Source organism: Achroia grisella, unplaced genomic scaffold (assembly GCF_030625045.1).
Source record: "Achroia grisella isolate CSIRO2021 unplaced genomic scaffold, CSIRO_AGI_Agris_v1 utg903, whole genome shotgun sequence".
Classification (NCBI taxonomy): Eukaryota; Metazoa; Arthropoda; class Insecta; order Lepidoptera; family Pyralidae; genus Achroia; species Achroia grisella.
Window position 1 is genome coordinate 2,293,700 of NW_026713061.1, and position 13,186 is coordinate 2,306,885.

At 32.0% G+C, this 13,186-nt stretch overlaps 2 protein-coding genes across 2 annotated transcripts; both read left to right on the forward strand.

Moving 5' to 3' along the window:
- Positions 1-481: 481 nt before the first annotated feature.
- On the forward strand, positions 482-5,016 carry LOC131853533 (transmembrane 9 superfamily member 4). Its single transcript, XM_059204449.1, has 9 exons — positions 482-683; positions 769-1,154; positions 1,589-1,744; positions 2,131-2,408; positions 2,716-2,919; positions 3,069-3,486; positions 3,631-3,814; positions 4,064-4,202; positions 4,583-5,016. Exons 1-9 carry the CDS (start codon positions 675-677, stop codon positions 4,681-4,683), a joined length of 1,875 nt encoding a protein of 624 aa, XP_059060432.1. The 5' UTR covers positions 482-674; the 3' UTR covers positions 4,684-5,016.
- A 1,338-nt stretch (positions 5,017-6,354) lies between these two features.
- LOC131853589 (carbonyl reductase [NADPH] 1-like) lies at positions 6,355-9,140 on the forward strand. The gene has a single exon (XM_059204529.1). It carries the CDS (start codon positions 6,481-6,483, stop codon positions 7,312-7,314), a length of 834 nt encoding a protein of 277 aa, XP_059060512.1. The 5' UTR covers positions 6,355-6,480; the 3' UTR covers positions 7,315-9,140.
- The last annotated feature ends 4,046 nt before the right edge of the window (positions 9,141-13,186 follow it).

The following is a 13,186-nucleotide window of genomic DNA, read 5'->3' on the forward strand; positions in this document are numbered from 1 at the left end:
TTAAAAAAGAACGGTTTAATTCACTAAAATTATACTATAATAATAAGAATAGCATAATTTACATATGGCAATGCTACAAAACACATTACATTGTTAGCAGCTGAATAAATATTATTGGTGATATTGATGTTGCTCATCAATACCTAGATTATTCTTATTTTTTTTATGGATGACGTGAGCCCATCGTAATAAAATCACCAGAAATTAATCATGAGGGTTTAGGGCTAACCTCGTGAAGGTCAACCATATATAGTACATTGGTAGCAATGAGATCAACAGTCTACATTACTAACATACCCTTCGTTTCATAATTAATATATACTTTATAGAGATGCCACGATTCCTATAAAAAAGTTTTATTTAAAAGTTCCTGTTTTGACAGTGACGTCAAATTAAGATGACGTTTGCGTTGAAGTTCTCGTTCCGTTTATCGACATTCGATGCAGGAATTACTTATATAGATTAGAATAGAACGAATCAAGTGAACAATACGATTCATCATTCAATCAAATTTCCATTTGAATCTTTTGTTAATTTTGATATTCTTATCGAATCATCGATATAATTCTATCTATTAAATATTTATTAACACTTTAAAATGTTTTTATTTTAAGAAAATGCAACCATTGATAAATTACATTTTATTTATTACTGCTGAAAGTTGATATATAAATATGATCGCTGTAAGTAAAATTAATGAGTATTACGACCCAGTGTGTTTCATGTAGGTACTATATATTGATTAATTAATTTTTTTATTCTTTTTAGGCTATTTTCCAGTGTTTTACTCTTAGCAGCTTAATCATTACTAGCAATGCTTTCTATGTACCCGGAGTGGCTCCAGTGGAGTTTAGGAAAGGACAAAAAATTGAAGTTAAAGCTGTTAAAATGACTAGCATTCATACACAACTACCATATGAATATTATTCTCTACCTTTATGTTTGCCTAAAAATGGCACATTTGTGTACAAATCTGAAAATTTAGGTGAAGTACTGCGGGGTGACCGTATAGTTAATACTCCATATGAAGTACACATGGCTGAAAATATCAAATGTAGACTATTGTGCCATTATAAGAATAATCCAATCAATTGGAGTGTGGAGGAATCTGAGAAGGTTGCAAGTCGAATAGAACATGAGTACTTTGTTCATTTGTAAGTTAAAATAACATTGGAATTTTGATAACTACAATTTTATTAGTAGTCTAATAGCAACAGCCATATCAAGGGTAGGCCAACCCTTATACTTATGGGGTACCATGCAAACCACTTAATATGATGTCCATTGTATCCCTCATCCATTGCCATTCTAGAAAATTTACCTTAGTCCTGCACTTACAAAGCAATCTGCTTGAAGACTAAAATAGGTACAATAAGTACAGAACAGAACTTTGTGTGTAAAATAGAGACAAAGTTCTGTACTTTGTATAAAGTCTGCATAGAAATTTGTATATCATAGTGAGAGCATAGGCCTGGTTACTGGCTTTTATCACATATCTGACTGAGGACATAATGAAAACTTGTTTGAGCTTAAATACTGGATAATGTGGATGATTGAATGGATCCTTCTAAAATAATTTAATTTACAGATTAGTGGACAATCTTCCAGTTGCAACAAAAGTAATCAATATTGACACATCAGAAAGGACTATAGAACAGGGGTACCGATTGGGTTTTATGACTAAAGGCAAAGCATACATAAACAATCATTTAAAACTATTATTGAAATATCATAAACACAGCCAGTAAGTTATTATATTTTTATTAATTGCATTTAATAAATAATATAATTGAATAAAATAGACAATATTCAATACATACAGATCATAGGGTAGAAATCCTTGTTTTTTTTAATGGAATAATATTCCACTAACTGTAAGAAAATACTTGTAACAATATGACCATTTTTTGTTGCTAATTTTCAATTTACTGTTTTGCTTATTGTATTTCTTCTGTGTGCAATAAAGAGTTTACTATTATCATTATTACTTATTATGAACTATGATTGCTGCAGTACACACATGCTTTATAAGTATTTTGTATTAACAGTTATTAATTCTTAGTCTTATATTATATTATATAAGTATACCAATAAAATATCAATCTATTGTAAATATTTTTACTTTTTCAGAGACTCATATAGAGTAGTTGGTTTTGAAGTGGAAACACTGTCACTTGACAAAGATGATTTGAGTTTTGTGGATGAATCTTGTCAATTTCCATCAGATCCTAAACCCCAGTTGGTCAATGAAGAAACTGGAACTAAACTTTACTTTACTTATTCTGTGGAGTGGGGAGAGTCAGAAATAGGATGGGCGTCCAGATGGGATATATATTTAGGAATGAAAGATGTGCAGATACATTGGTTCTCCATTGTTAATTCCATTGTGGTGTTGTTCTTTTTATCTGGTAAGACATTTGTCTGCTTTTATGAAATTCATAAATTTTAAATGTGATTTTGATTTCAAAATCTTTTTATAGAAATATATTTTAAATATCTATCTATATAGTACTAATATAATAGGAAAAATTGTCTGTCCACAATACCTTTGCCAAACATTTATGGATTACAATGATTTTCATAAAAAAAATTCTTATATCAATTGTCTCTTTGTTTTTATTTTAGGAACAATATGACAATGTTTTTAAGCAAGGTATAGTAGTAGAACATTGAGGTTAAATCCTATTATAAATAATATTTTTTTTATTCATATAGGTATATTGACAATGATCATGGTGAGAACACTAAGACAAGATATAGCTCGTTACAACTCTGATGAAAGTATTGATGACATGATTGAGGAAACTGGCTGGAAACTGGTTCATGGTGATGTTTTCCGTCCCCCTCCAAGAAGAATGCTATTCGCAGCTGTCATTGGAAGTGGAATTCAAGTTTTTCTAATGGCTCTTATAACTATATGTAAGTAAATCTTAATAACATTATAAAACAAAAGTTTATAAGTTTGGATGTATGTTATTCTTTCACGCAAAACTAACTACTTAACCCATTTTGATGAAACTTTATAATAATATAGCTCATGAATCAAAAAATAACTATCTTTGTTGCAGTTATAGCAATGCTGGGTATGTTGTCTCCAGCTAGCCGAGGTGCATTGATGACTGCAGCTATATTCCTCTATGTATTTATGGGTCTTATTGCTGGCTACTACTCTGCACGCTTATACAGTACAATGAAAGGAAAACAGTGGAAACAGGCTGCATTTCTTACGGCTACAATATATCCAGCTATAGTCTTTGGCACCTGTTTCTTTTTAAATTTTTTCATTATGGGCAAACATTCCAGTGGTGCAGTACCTTTTTCAACTATGATGGCTCTATTGTGTTTATGGTTTTGTATATCACTACCATTAGTATACTTGGGATATTATTTTGGTTGCCGTAAACAGCCCTTCCAACATCCTGTAAGGACTAATTTTATTCCGAGAAAAGTACCTGATCAAGTTTGGTATATGAATATATTCATATGGTAAGAAATTTTTGTTCACTAAACATTTTTGGAAATAATTTATCTTTAAAGTTGCATAGTGAAATGAGGAATTACCTATTCTAATTTTCTAATTATATAACTTTTGAAATATGTATGATATATTTTTATGTTTTTATGTTTCAGCATTTTAATGGCTGGAATTCTCCCATTTGGAGCTGTATTTATTGAATTGTTTTTCATCTTTAATGCATTATGGGAAAATCAATTTTACTATCTCTTTGGTTTCTTGTTCCTGGTGTTTTGCATTTTGGTAATATCTGTGTCACAGATATCAATTGTCATGGTCTACTTCCAACTTTGTGGCGAGGTACAAATTTTTATATAATATTTTATTGGATTATAAAGAAATAAATATTTAAATAATGTTGAATTGTTATTTGTTTATAAACACCAAATTAAAAAATGCATGAATTGAAATAAATTTTATTATTTTTGTGTTTGGTGTGTATAAACAAATTAAAATAACTTGTTACTTATATAAATCTATATGTAATAGATAAATGTAAAATTTTAATTTCAACTTGTTGTCTATGTCTCTGTTTACCTTCAATTTCAGGATTATCACTGGTGGTGGAAGAGTTTTATTGTGTCTGGAGGATCTGCTGTTTACATTTTAATATATTCTATCTTTTATTTCTTCACCAAACTTGAAATAACTGAGTTTATACCAACATTGCTTTATATTGGATATACGGGTAACACACTTAATGTATATTAAGTAATCGTAAAAATGTCTTATATTTACTGAAAATATATATCTACTGAAATATTTAAAACATTTTACAGAATGATAAATAAACTGGCGGTCCACCTGGTGGCAAGTGGCCACCGTCACCTATACACATGAGGGAGCCACATACAGGTCATTACGTTTGTGGTATCACTCTTTTGTTGCCATTGCAGAGGACTAATATGTTGTGCTTCCATGTCCAATAATTTCAGTTACATTTGTTTACAAACAAGATGCTTCGCAGCTGTGAGATTAGAGTGGTATCCATGCAAATGACTTTGTATATACAAAGTCAAACATTGGTAAAATTTTGTGATATAAATTATAATTATCATGTAATTTCAGGACTCATGGTGTTAACATTTTGGCTGTTGACTGGCACCATTGGCTTCTTTGCAGCGTATACATTTATTAGAAAAATATATGCTGCTGTGAAAATTGACTAGATTAAACTGAAGTACTAAGATATTGTGTACATAGTGAAGTATGTATTGAGTAGTTTGATCTGATTGGCGAACAAATGTTGACAATAGTGAGTTATTGCTGAGAAGTATTTGAATGTTATATAGGCAAGATATTGCATTTTTAGTCATTAAATAATAAATTAGCATAAAATGAAATTATAAATAATTTTATTTATAATAATTTTTTGTGATTGCTTGTAAGTATATTTTAAAATCACATTGTAAGTTAATTTTTGTGTCCTAAGACTGGCTTGTTATATTTTGTATAGCACTTTTGCCCTAGGTTTACTTATATTATTAATATTTTCCAATAAATCCTCAACTTTTAATTACAATTATCAATTAAATAACTGTCTACGTAATTTTATTTTCCCTTAAACTAAGGTAACATGACATGACACAGGTTATCCGCACGACCGTTCTGACGACAACCCCCGGGTAAACCGAGTTCAAGCTTTTTAATAGGCGGACTACTATAATTAATTTAAACAATAAAAAACGCTATTGTTAGCTATCTGCATGAGACGGGAAGTTACATATATGGTGAATCAAAAACTATGGGACCACAACACCTTTTTTTTGTGCCTTATTCAAATGTTAACAGGTTTTTTTTAAATAAAGTGTTAAGTGAAATCCTTACTAATATTATATATGCGAAAGTAACTCTGTCCGTCTGTCTCGCTTTCACGCAAAAACTACTGCAGGGATTTAAATAAAATTTGGTATACAGATAGTCTAGACCCTGAGAAAGGACATAGACTACTTTTTAATGCTAAGAAATGGTTGTAAGGGGTTTAAATTGAAGATGAAACGTTCTAATCATTTTTAAAGCTAGAAGCTTGAAACTTATTTTTTAAGTTTTTGACTATTAATGTGACATTCAAAGATTGTACGAATTTTACCCTCAAGGGGGTACAATTAAATATGGAATGAAATGGAAATTCTTCATTCGTCTCTATTCCTATATTACTTGCGAACGAAGTCGCGGGTACAGCTAGTTATAAATATATATTTCGCAATGGCACTATGGTTTGCGCTTTGAAACATTATTTAGGTAATATGTTTATTACTGGGTACTGATAAACAAAAGAGCTATCATTTGGGAGTATCATAAAGGGTCTTTAGTTTTGTGTTTAACCATAGTAAAGATAATTAAGTACCACTTATAAATATTTCTATTTTTTTATATATTATAACGCAACAATTATGCCACTGGGTATTTAATTTAAATTGGGAATAATAAAATAGTTCACCTGCTTTAATGAGCTGATAGTAAGCCTCCTGTACAGGTTAATTGATATTTATTATTGAATTCTCACCGTCGCAATTCGCAATATCGCAATTTTCTTGTTCAAATGTCTATATAAATATAGTCTTTGATATAATAGAAACTACAAAATTATACGCATTATAGCAAGGCAGTATTATTACAAAGACGCAAGCTACTTCTGTCTCATTTATGTCTGCTATTAAAAAAATTGCTTTATATGCTGCAATTTAAGTTTGAGATACGTCATTTACGGCAGTTATAGTGTTAGTTCTTCGGAATAGTTACATAGCTATTGCGAAGAACTTTCAATGAGTAGTACCAGCATGTAATCGCCGTTGAATAAAGTTATTCGCTATTCCAGTTACATAAAAAAAAAACTTCAATTGATTGTCAACGAAATGTCAAATGACCGGTAGGAATGTAATGTCAATAGTGATTTGTTGGTGATAAAATAAATATTTATTTTTACAACGTAGTATTTTCTACGTAATTCAGACTTCTAAATTTTTATGTACAAAATGGACACCAAAGTAGCAGTAGTAACTGGCAGCAATAAAGGCATAGGATTTGAAATCGTGAAAGGATTATGTCAAAAATTTGAAGGTGCTGTGTACCTCACAGCTAGAAATGAAGATAGGGGACGACAGGCAGTGAAGAAACTCGAAGAATTGGGCCTGCGGCCTTCGTTTCATATATTAGACGTTACATGTGAACAGAGTATTCAAGAATTTGCAACATACATTTCAAGCAACTATATTGGAATAGATATATTGGTGAACAATGCCGGTATCTTGGACTTCGATAAATCTGTTTCATCTTATGAAGATGCTAAAAAACTGATTGATACAAATTTTATAAGTTTGGTATCTGTTTCAAAAATATTATATCCATTATTGAAGAACAATGCTCGCGTAATCAATATTAGCAGTGACTGGGGTTTGTTGTCAAACATCAGGAAGCAGATCTGGCTTGATACATTAGTAAAAGATGATCTAACTGTTGATGAAATTTTGCTTTTTGTTAATGATTTCTTACAGTGTGTCAAAAATGGCAAAAATGCTATGGTATCATTTGCAGGACACTATGGAGATTATAAAGTATCCAAAGTAGCAATGTCAGCATTGACATTTGTACAACAGCGGCAGTTTAGTGAACAAGGCACAGATATTTCTATAAATTGTGTTCATCCTGGTTTTGTAAAATCTGATATGACAAAAGGAATGGGTGATTTTACTCCAGAACGTGGGGCCCGAGCACCTTTATATTTGGCATTAGAAGCTCCACAATCTCAAAAGGGCACATTTGTTTGGCATGACTGTCACCAAGTAAATTGGGATGATTAAGGATGTAACAGTTTTGTCATGTTTAGTGTTAAAACCATGTTAATCCTGTGATAAAAGTGTCACCTGCATAAACTGAACTATAATATATTTTTCTTTTAGTTAACTAAATTTTTATTAGAACAACCCATCCAAATAGACACAATGCTTGACTCTTAATATTGCCATTTAGATTCACAATTAAATATACTATCAAACATTGAAATGTTAGTGTCTGATTTTCGTAGTGATATTCTTTTCAATGTATATGTTATGTATGTTCTAACTTGATTTAACTCTAAGTATGTAATTAATTCTGGAGACAAAACTTATCCTATTTAATATATGTTCTTATTATTAACATTCATATGGATCATTTAGTGTTAATAATACTGAACTTTGTTAATAATTGTATTATTCATATATATTTTAAATTGGAACAAAATTTCAAGTACTAATATTGATTGACTGATTCTATGTTGCAAAGTAATGATTTCAATAAGTTGTTGTTATGTTGGATTTATTATTAGATGTTATTTGTTAAATATTTTTATATTAATTCCTTTATTGTACCTCCTTTGAGTTCCTTAAATCCTTGAATAATTTGATAGTATTTAAAAGCCTGTTTTCCTAGTTAATATCTGTTTGATTGATAAAATCAAAATTATAATCACATCATCATGTAATGAAATGTGTAATAAGGTTTCTATATTTATAGCTTAGTAAATTTGATCTATTGAGTATGATAAAATAGTATCACAGAAAAGTGCATCTTTCAGTACTACTCTTATTTTAACATTTTCTAATTAGACTATGTAGTTCAACTATGTAGTCAGTAACATCACATAGAGTTACAAGTTGTGTGCCCATGTGACTGAGGCCTAATCTACATTACAATAAAAAGAGTAAACATTTAAATATTTCACATTGAGTTTTTTTTAAATATATAGTTACGGAGAAAAGGAGAATAAATGAGGTAATTTCAAAGAAATTTTATAATTGTCTATTCTAGTGATCAGGGTAACTTAAAAACTCGTGAATATTTTTTCAGAATCGATCCAGCAAATCGCGTTATGTAACTTGACGCATTTATAAACGAGACACGGGTAATACGAACGAAAGTGTTAAATAAATAGCATATTTATGTAAGTGGGTAATTTATAACATTCATTTATAGTAGCGTCAAATCTTTGTTCTTGACTGTTAATAACACTTTAATAGAATTACCTCATTAGTACTTTGTATCGCTAACATGCTTGTTTTACAGTACCATAATTACACCGTTCAGCTTGATTCTATTATTGCTCTGTACAAAGTGTGCAGACAAATGGCCTAATTGAAAACTATGTAGTATTATGGTTTGATATAAATGCACTAAGTTATTTGTAATAATAACACAGTGCATATAAATATCAATCCTACTAGACAAGAATACAGACAAATTGAGATCCACCTCCTTTTTGACGTAACTTTATGTACTTGGTAATTTTTTTAATGATTGACAATGGAATTGCCACAATTCAGGTCAGTTAGCCCATCGTCACCGATTCGCCAAGAATGTATCAGGAAGCTTCCCCTGGAAACCATTTCCAGGGGAAACTTCGTAGTGGTCAATCTGACCTGGTACATTGCTAATATTATGGTCCACAGTCCACATTACTGAAAATCCCCGTCCCATTACTTGGTACTAACGGTATGATTTGATAATTATTTAAAAAAAAAATCCAATAACCATTTGGGATTACGTAGCAAAGGATAGACAATTGGCAATATCACTGCTTGCTTGCATTGGGATATGGGATCACGAAAATCTAAATGAAATAAAAATCATTCCTGATAATATATTTTTCCTAGCAATAAGATTTCCTATTGTATCTACTACTTTTACATATCACAATAAATATAGTTTATTTTGTGGATAAATATAGTTTCTTCACTTTCTATAGACAAGTAAATCTCTTCACTTAGCTCTACATCCTTTTTATTCTTGAAATCAATAAGGCGTAGGAAGCCCTTCAAAGAAATTTGTATGTAATTAAATAAATATATTTATTGGAAATTGACGTAGATAAACTAAGTTCTCATTGGTTTTCGTTTAAGAACAATGCTCTCACATTGATAACGTCAGTACCTAAAACCATTATCAGTTCTAATTATTAATACCACAGTCAATACAAATTGATTCATATATTATATATAAGTATTCTAGATTATATGTTTATATGAGCTACAATTTCGTTTGAAAATAAAGTAGTTCTCCTTAGTTTGTTACCCCTTTGCCAACTGGCAAAGTCATTTGTATCACAGGTCCAATTATATAATCTAATAACCAAGATAATGTTTGGTATATTTATAATAGTTACGAATGATTTGACTTATCATATGTGTCTGTAATATACCTATTTAGACATTTAGATTTGATTTAATGCCGTTTAATACTTACCCTCGAGATCGTATCTTGTTTGCTATTCCAATTCTGTAAAAATATATTATGTTATTATGTCTTATATACTACTTACAGAATGTGCATGGCACGTGTCTGCATTCAATTACAACATTACAATTACACAGTTGGACTCTGGTATCTTTCCAGCAACATCACTTATTAGTATTATGGCCATTACGTACATCTTATATTATATACAGTGAAGATACTTCAATAGCAAGTACAGATGCATAAAACTAGGACATCTCAAAGTAACAATTACACAAGAATAGCTAAAAAAATCGGGAAATTTCAGGCTTGTTAAATTTGAAAATTTTAATAGGCTACTTAAAGAAACTGATTGTGTTAACTAAACCAATTATGGCCCTCAATGGCACTGGTAACTCGAGTTGAATAAGCAGTTAAGCATACCTATGGCAAACTTAGGCCTAGATCACGGTATATCTAGAGGAGTTAAAAATTATCACTCTAAAAATATTATACAATTCCTGTCCTTGAGAGGTGTAAAAAGCGCATTCTAACAGGGCGAGCATAATAGATCTCTGAAAAATCTCAGTGCTACAGGTTTTTCTAAACACCAGATACTAGCCTAAATAAAAAGAAGTGAAGATGTGTACAGAGGTACAAATCTTATTATGGATGTGTTAATGTATAGGTAGTGTTGTTTTGTAAGGATTCTGATGTCGCAGGCTGTTCTATTTACATAATTGTATTACAAAATCGCAATGGCGGACAATTAAAGGGTGGGCAGGGCTTATGGAGTAGGTATGATATCTAATCCATAAGCCAACTAACTAGAAGCCTTTCTATGGTTTTGTTGACGTTGGATACATATTTTTTTTTATCTACAGGTCATTTTGAATCAATGTAGGTACAATAACTTGATAACTGTAGATTAATGTAACCAGTATTGGCAGCGTAGAACTCTTAGATATTTAAACAAAAAAGAAATAAAGAAGACAATAAGAATCTGAATATAGAAATTCCTGAAGGCAATTTCATCTGAACGACATGGGACACACTCAAATTCCATCCGTTTAGCAGCGTTTTCGTCTTTTGAATTATACATTAACGACCTATTACTTCCATATTGAATGAAACGACATTGTAATCATTATACTTAATGGATTTATATGATCTTACTCTTTATTGCGTTTCAAGAATTAAGAGTGGGACATATATTTTTTATTTACGTGATGATGAATGATTACGATGGATATCATACAAACTTTAGTGAATTTGTGACCCTATCATTCATTATTAATTTATATTGTATTATACGAATTAATTTCTCTGGTAATAAAGCTGTACTAGCAGGTTTTTCCCAGATTTACATGGGCAGGGATAGAAACACGAGAAGTAAAGGTGAGTGTTGATGTAATGTCAGTGAAGAGGGTCCCTAAACATATACCCGGACAAGTGTCGGGAGCTACTCGGAGTTTCCCTTTCTGCTGCACGAAGGCCCGCACTCGCACGGTGAATCCATAGAATGCTAAGAAATTTTTCTCTCTACAATTCGCATACGTTCGTAATACATATTTTATGTTACCGGTGTAGATATATATTTATTTACGTATTTTTATTCTGGTAATTGTATTTTATTTGTAGGCATATACAAAAATTGTCCGTTAGAATAACGTGAATGTGTAATCTCTTTTCCTCAAGTAGGCAAACTGTGGTTTTATATCTTTTCTTAATTGCCTAGATTTGAATATAATATTCTCTGGTTATATAGTTATATATGTTGGTTACTCTGGTTACATAAGTTGTAAATTGACATATGACAACCTTTTGAGCTGTAGTACAGGTTCGGTGCGTGCTAGGCTTTTGGCCGTGGGTGCGCCTGAGGCCGGCTACTGGCTTCACGCGTACCCTTCGTCAAATACAGGAACATTTCTTGAGCCTGACACGCTCCGAATAGCAACCTGTCTACGGCTTGGGGTTCCGGTCTGCGCTCCTCACAAATGTCCCTGTGGCAGTGATGTCGACAAACTAGGACATCACGGACTGTCATGCCAAAAAAGTGCAGGCCGTTTCTCGAGACATGCCGCACTTAACGATATCATACGCCGGTCCCTTGCCACCGTTAACATACCAAGTCTACTTGAGCCGACTGGTATTGCAAGAGACGATGGTAAGAGACCGGACGGTATGAGTTTGATTCCATAGAAGATGGGCCGTGTGCTGGTATGGGATGCAACCTGTGCAGACACGCTGGCTCCATCCCATCTACATGGAACCAACAACAGAGCTGGTGCGGAATGTGAAGCGGCTGAAAAAGCCAAAATATGTAAATACAGGGGTCTAGGCTCCCAATATGAATTTGTCCCAATCGGTGTCAAGACCCTTGGTCCGTGGGGTCCTAGCGCTATAAGACTTTTCAAAGAAATAACTAAAAGGTTAGGTTAGGTTAGGACATCACAGAAGACCGAAGAGCTGGCAGCTACCTTGGACAAAGAATTCGTCTAGCTATTCAAAGAGGGAACGCTGCCAGTATCTTCGGAACGTTGCCTAAAGGGACCCCTTTTAATAATATATTTTAGTCATCATATTATATATTTTTTTAAGCTTTTTAATTTTAGGTTCTTAGTTGTACAATTAGGTTATGTAAATACTAGTAATAAATTATTACAATTATAAGATAAAAAAAAAAATTCTCTGGTTATATTTTCAAATTATCTTTTTGGCGTCGATGTTTGTGATGTGATTAAACACACAAGGTAGGTATTTTGGTGACAACCAGATTCAAACTCACCACCGAGTCGACTCAAAGTCGTGGCGATCCATGGCGTCCATGGCACGTGGCGAGTTGTCCTGTATTATGTTTAAATATTAAAATTAAGAATATATACATATATATGTAGTAATAGGTTGTTCCAAATTTACCATTAGATATCTACATGTAAATATTAGATAGGTGTTCATTTCACATACGAGTACTTACCTAATCTATTAAAACAATTGGGCTAAAAGTAATAACAAAATTCCCTTTAGCAAGTAGTCGCTATGATGGAATTGATATCTATCATGCGACCGTCGTTATTTTGATTTCCTTACAACTTGCAAGCAAATGAAAATACTACAATAAACACTATTAATTAGGAGTGAGTGACAGGGAGGCATGCCTGTAATGTCCATCAGTTCAAATGTAATAATAGTTTGTTTACATTGTGACGAGTGCGGTGGCATAGATATTACTGTGTGTACCTATGTGTTGATTGTTTCAGCGCACTCAAATGATATGAGTCCGCTTTACAAAATATTGCCTATTTGATTACAGGATAGGGGGACAAGTTGGCTTTTGAATAACTTAGTTTTATGGATCGTGATTGCACGGCGGCGTTGTTTAATGGGGATTATTTGTGAGAATCTGTTATTTAAACTGTGATATAGGTATACAGAATATTGAGGTTTTTGACATGTGCTGGTGGTTTCGTGTTTTGTATGAGC

Bases quoted from the DNA above. Each gene is read 5' to 3' on its own strand.
- LOC131853533 (XM_059204449.1), top strand. The intron at 1,745-2,130 runs GTAAGTTATTAT...TTACTTTTTCAG, and splicing joins AAATATCATAAACACAGCCA to AGACTCATATAGAGTAGTTG. The intron at 3,815-4,063 runs GTACAAATTTTT...CTTCAATTTCAG, and splicing joins ACTTCCAACTTTGTGGCGAG to GATTATCACTGGTGGTGGAA.
- LOC131853589 (XM_059204529.1), top strand. From the start codon at position 6,481: ATGTACAAAATGGACACCAAAGTAGCAGTAGTAACTGGCAGCAATAAA.